General features: G+C 35.1%; 1 protein-coding gene across 1 annotated transcript; it reads right to left on the bottom strand.

Annotated features, from left to right (window-relative positions):
* Nucleotides 1-867: 867 nt before the first annotated feature.
* Nucleotides 868-6,077, bottom strand: LOC107840833 (the record flags this gene model as incomplete). Its single annotated transcript, XM_016684767.2, is given in 5 exon segments — nucleotides 868-982; nucleotides 1,499-1,608; nucleotides 5,316-5,385; nucleotides 5,480-5,553; nucleotides 5,922-6,077. Coding segments are annotated over 4 exon segments (356 nt in total), but the record flags the coding sequence as incomplete, so codon positions are not given.
* Between the last annotated feature and the right edge of the window lie 548 nt (nucleotides 6,078-6,625).

Genomic DNA, 6,625 nt, shown 5'->3' with positions numbered 1-6,625 from the left:
AGGGATATAGACCTACAAGAAGGTAAGGAAATAATGGAAACTTTGAGCAGATTATGTAGGCCTTTCAAGATCAAAAAGAAAGAACAATTACTTAGATCTACAGGGAGTTGTGAAACAAAAGAGGATGGAGAAGCCAATGGAACCAAACTTGTATCTTTGTGAGAATTTACATCGTCAGATTTGGTTTTTAGGGGGGGTATATAACATGTTAACTTTATGCTTAAAAGAGTGCTTCCAACAAATGAATATTTGAAGTACTAAGATAGATTGAAGTGTAAAAGAAGGACCAAAGAGAGATTCCCCAAGACCTTAATTTAGGAACATCTTGAATGAATTTAAGCCGGGGGTCTATCGGAAACAGCCTAGTGGTATGGACTGCGTACATCTTACCCTCCCCAGACCCCACTATGTGGGAATATGTGGGAATATACTGGGTTTGTTGTTGTTGTTGTTGAATGAATTTAAGAAACAATCAACAAAGAGCTCTGAAGGAATTTTATGGAATCTTAAAAATCAAAAGAAGAATTTGAAGGCATCTTATTGTTATTCATAAATGCTTTCTTTAAAATACACCAAGTCCTACATAGAAACTGTGCCAATTATTTATAAGTATCTTCTTTCATGCATCAAAATCCAAAGAACTATGGTATGTTCCGAAACAGTTCTATTAGTCACTGCACCTAACAGAGTTTAGTTTTGCTGAATTACCCAATGAATATTGGAAATAGACCACTTTGTTTCCACGACATTGTGACTTCTAGAAAACAGACTAAGATTTGGCCAGTATTATACATGCATTTATTATTTCTTTGGGTCTAATAGAATGGTGGATGCATATTGGCCTACTGTAAGTACAGAAATACTTACAATCCAATTAAGAGAAATGCTCCCGTGTGCATCAGAATAGCACCTTCACCAGAAGGTTTTGAAGTGTTCATGCTTCTTGCACAGAACCAACTCTCATGAATTGATGTTACAAGATCTGTCCACAAAAAATGGCAAAGCTAGCTTTAAGGTGGTGCTTGTTTTAAAAAACAAACCAGTTTCATTTTTATTTTTATTTTTGATAAAGGCAAAGTAAAAACAAACCAGTTGTTCTGGTTTTAGTAATCCTTTCCAAAGAATTGCAATTACAACAAACTTAAACACGTATCCAGGCATGACAGTTTGTGTTTTGCTCGGCATTTTTGACTGGGTGCACAAACAAATGCTATCAAACCCTATAAGCAGTCAACGAAGCAACCACCACAAAAACTGTTATTAAGAAAAGATCAGGTGTATTGCATTTGCTTCTCCATATCAGGTGCAAGAGACGAACACGAATGTAGGTACCCATCACTATCTCTACACATTTCAACCAAACAAACAGCTCCAAGCTTCTGAACTTTGGAACTACCACGAAGTGGCATACAGTTCAGATGACAGGTTAAAAATAAAACACGTCCGGAACTCAAAGTCACACATGATATGTTTTCATTTGTAAGCAGCAATAACTCACATTGATTCTGTCCAATGACAAAGATCTCTGTCTGCAGTTTGTTTCTCTTGACAAAACTGACAAGTTCACACATTTCAGTTGGATCTGCCTTTATACCCTCTTGCTCTGCACTACAAACATAAACATAAGTCTTTAAACCTACACCCATTTCCAGAAGCATAAAGTGAAGTGAAAAAGAAAACCAGATTTGCACATAGTGACTACCGTAAAGTCTCTGAAAAGAAATATATTTTCGGAGGTAAGTGTTCAAAGTTTCTTCTGTTACTTCACAACTAAAGCATGATTACGGGTCGGAGTGCAGCTACAGAAGTGGAAAGCTAAAAGAACCTTCCTAAAGATACCCATATTTGGTCTATTTTTGGAGCACGTGTGATGTTCATATACGTACAGACGATTCAATGAACTCTGCAAAAGCATCTTTTTTGCATAAAGCAATCAGTGCTCATGTATAAAGCTCGGATACAGGGTGTGTCTGCAGTCTTCTCTTCTACGTTTCTCAGGTTTATTTAGCAGCTAAAACTACATTAAAATATAGAACCTCAAAGAAAAACGATTAAAAAAAACCTGGGAATAACGAGTCGAGTTGCTTATACTGAAGCAGAAAAGACCATAACATTATGGCAAAAGCAGAAAAAAGATCTTTTTATCAAAGTGCTGGTGAAATTTAGGGGAAAAGGGTTTCGATCAACAGTCACGCAAGTTCAGGCGAGTGGAGAAGCCTATCCATTATCAGTATGTTTGAAAAGGGTAACATCCCACCCCACCCCCAAGAAAACAAAAGAAATCTACGGGTACCCTGCATAACTATAGCTGAGCTCCAGTATTTAACAGCTTAGCTACTGTCTATAGTGTAAACTTGGACAGAAACATTTCACCTAGGCTTACCAATATATTAGCAAGATGCCTCTGGTGCTTTATCACTAAAACAATTATTTTGCAACTTAAGAATATATATTTAGTGCAATAGTGGCACCAGAAGTAACTTAAATAAAGAAAAAGAGAAATGTCCTTCAAAATAGATGACACTGCTCATATCGTGATTTTATCTCTTCTTGATGAAACGATACCTTTGGTTTAGTGCAGTACAAATTTACATCATTCACGACATACTGAACCATTGTGTAGTGCAATAACTTCTAGTGTATTTTGTTGAATTGAGAATTGACTGCTAATCATTAAAAATGAGTTCCATGCAATATTCTTATAATTATGTTATTGTTGAATGCCAAGAGACTCATTAAGAATATTGTATGAATATTCTTTAGTGATTATGATGTGATAATGATAAGACCTATAACCTTTCGAAATCCACACAAATTATAGAAGATGGAACAAAATAGAAGAGGTCCATATAGACAAAATAAACTAGTTAGTGTTAAGGTTTACTAATGAAGCATGCTTACATTGGATCACTTTCTGCTAGAAGTCTCTTTAGACTATATAGAGATGTATATGTCACTAGAAATTATGGAAAACCTCTACACCCAGATATAGATTATTGGATAGATTCAAAGCAACACGGTGGTGAGGTTCTTGTAGGTAAACCCAAGTAACTTGTGATTGAGGCGTAGATGTTGTTGTATGGCATAATAATTAGAGAACACCAAAAAGAAGGAAACTTTTATTATTTCAATCTAGCCAAAGCAACTCTGTGAAGAGTCCACTATATATTGTTGACCAATCAATTCAGCAAGACAGTACCTTTTTCTTATCTCTGTTAATAGGTAACAGGTATACGCATCAGAACCTCAATAATTTGATATATGCTTAAGTAACTTAGAACAGTCAGTTCTACGTTGCCTGGCTGGTCAAGTTGTAGTTCCACGTATTCTTGTCTCTTTATGTTTACTGTTATTAACAATTTAACACAATGGTGAAAATATCGTCCTCAAATTTTCTCGTATGTCTCACGTGTCTCTCAGACCAAGATAGCCCAAGGTCAATATTATCAATCCATATCACCTGACCTGATATGTCAACCCTCTGATTTTACCCATTTAGCACCATGTTATCATGTAGTCAACAATCAACATTGGTCTTTAACTAATCAACACCAGGTCATTGATAAAATTCCTAATTAGTGTCAAGTCAGCACTGTATATTTCATCAAACCATTTGTCAACCTGGCTAGATGATCATTTTATCAGCAATCAATCAAAGTTGGTGGTGCACATCTATTCAATTTCAATCATGACTCATGAATACATGGTGTGGTAGTCCCATGGACACATCAATGTCAAGCGCCAAGTCAATTTTATATAAGCATACAATTCAAGTTAAGAACAGTAACTTCTTTCGGGTATATTCAACTTCAGTTTTCAGCTTTAATTTGCAAACTCAAATATTTAACAGTTTCGAGTTAGACAGGATGTATTGAAAGTGAAGAATATAATTGTATGTTATTGTTGAAAGTTAAAAGAATCATTACGAATCCGGTGTAAAATACTCTTAACTAATATTCAATAAAAATTAGAAACCCAGGAACTAGAAAACTCTCCTTATGTAACTTCAAAAACCTTATTACAGAATCCTTTTATGTTGTCCACCATCCAATCACCAAAAGTTCCTCTTTCCTTTTCTCCAAAAACTTTTCCATGCTCACAGGCTATTAGCAAGGAGTTCAATAACTAAAAAACAGTTCCTTTACCAGCTATGGACAGCGGTGGAGCAAGTACGAGGGAAGGGGGTCCCTTCGCTGAAAAATACATTGTGCAAATAGGGTTAAAAAAATATTCTTTTAGTTATATATAAATTGTTGACTTACCTTGATATAGGGGAAAATTCACGTGTAGTGATATCGGGAGTTCAAAAGTTGCTTTAAGTCACAATTTTGAATCCCAACTATGACATTTTGTGTTGAATGCCCTTACATAAATTCCTGGCTCTGCCACTGGTTTAGTGGCAGGATACAATAAAACTAAAAGTGTTTACAAATGTGTCAGAAAGTCCTAGCCTCATTAAATGGACCTGCATCCCGAAACTTAAGTCGCCACCTTAACTTCATTAAAGTAGGTTAACAAATTTCGCCAACAATTTCATTACTCGAAGGGCATTCTCCATCTAAAGCCTGGAACAGTTCAAAAAGCAAATTTTGCAAAAAATACCATAAGGAAGAAAGAGCTAATCTACTCTCCTACACCATCCGAGGCGTTTCTCCCCAAGCATATATGCCGACAGCTTGTAACATTCAGGTTCGTCTGCCTACTTTAGATGATCATCTTTGTCAACTAGAAGTAGGACTTTTCTGTAGGGAAAGAATTCTACTTTCTTCTCCAATCTAATCACTTTGATGATTTGTGAATCCACAATTTTTCTAACTAACATCTAACAACAAAAAAACCTTCAAAAGTCAAGAAGCACTCAATTTCATTGAACCTTATCCAAGTTAAATACTGAAATCACACAAGTGATATCACCACAAATCAGAGCAATGAAGCTTGATGCAGTTATGCAGTTAACTTATTAATATCTCTGAAAAGAGATTACTCTAGTATACAAATTATAACCAACTCCAAAAAATAACAATGTAAAACTGCCCTGAGAAACCAAAAACCGAATACCCTTTCTGAACTTATTATGCTCATGAAAAATTAATACTAGGAAATCCAAATCGCATTGTTTTAAGTAACCAGTCAGCTACCTTAAAACAAACACTAACAGAAAAGAGCTACGAATGGTTATTCCCTATTTTGCTCGACATCTTCAAAAACATCCACGGGTGTGTGTCCAATACTCCAAAATAGTGCATTTTTGGAGCATCTACGACAATATTTTTGGAGAGTCCAAGCAACATAGGTTTTTCTATAATTTCCCTTACATAGTAGACATGAGACGAGAAGGGCCATTAGGATCGTAATTTAAAAGCAAAGCAGCCTTCAATGGTTGACCTGAAAGTGAAAGAATCCATCTCAGCTAACTACACATGCTAAGGTAAAAAAGAACACATAAACTTCTTCAAAAATGCTATATTCATTCACAGACCTGAACCAACATTGGTCGAAATTGATCTTTCCCAGATTTTATGCACATAAGGCCAGTCCATTGTGTTCTTTTGCCTGCACAAAGCAACACACTCAGCTCCAAATCATTTGCACTAGAGAGATAAAAACAACAACAACCAGAAACAAAGCCCCCTCCCCCCCCCCCCCCCCCCCAAAAAAAAAGCAATTCGATGCACTAAAGCTCCCGCTATATGCGGGGTCCAAAAAGGGCCGAACCACAAGGCTCTATTGATTTTCATGAACATTTTGCAGATATAATTAAAAAAAAAAAAATGGAAGCAATTCACTGTGAACAAAAAAAGACAGTTAAGTAACAGAGAAAGAGGTTCTTAGAGGAATTTCAACAAGCAGAATATAGGCACAAACAACTTTCCTTAGTATAAAACAACGAAAATAATCTCTAATTTAAAAACAAAATTTACCTGCTAGAGAGACTTGGATATAGCAGCTTCAGTAGACCACCAAAACTAGCAAAAATGGTGAGAGACTCTTTTGAGTTTTGCCCTTATTTTGGAGAAAAATGAGTCTATGGACCTCAAGTCTATAATTTAAAAAGAGCGATAAGTGAGTCCTGATCTTATTAAGTTAAAAAAATAAAATAGTTTAAACAACTAAAATAGCTATCGTCTCAATAATTTTACACAGTTATTGAACAACTTTATAAAGTTGTCGAATAACTTTGCCAAGTTGTTGAATAACTTTACGCAGTTATCGAACAACTTTGATAGTTATTGAACAACTTCGCAAAGTTGTCGAACAACTATCCAAGTTATTCGATAACTGCACATAGTTGTTGAAACGAAAATAGTTAAAAGAAAATTGAAATTTTTTTTGTTCCTTTCACCTAATTTTTAAAACTTGAATGATTCACTTAATTGGAAAACTTATTTGTCCCTTTTAATCCAAAGTTCCCTTATTGTGTTCATTTTCACGATAAATAATTTATTTTAGACATAAAGTTTATATTTTTTCGATAATATATTTTATAGTTTACATTCGGTCATGACTTTTATTTCTAAAGAGTCTATCTATGCTTCAGTAGCGAAAAATTTTATGGTGGGAGAAGCACAAATATGACTTGGCGTAAGAGGGTAATTATTGAGAAAAGGCATCGTTTCCATTTCAA

This window comes from Capsicum annuum, chromosome 1, assembly GCF_002878395.1.
Source record: "Capsicum annuum cultivar UCD-10X-F1 chromosome 1, UCD10Xv1.1, whole genome shotgun sequence".
NCBI classification, from domain to species: domain Eukaryota; kingdom Viridiplantae; phylum Streptophyta; class Magnoliopsida; order Solanales; family Solanaceae; genus Capsicum; species Capsicum annuum.
This window is presented reverse-complemented; position numbering and strand designations above follow the sequence as displayed.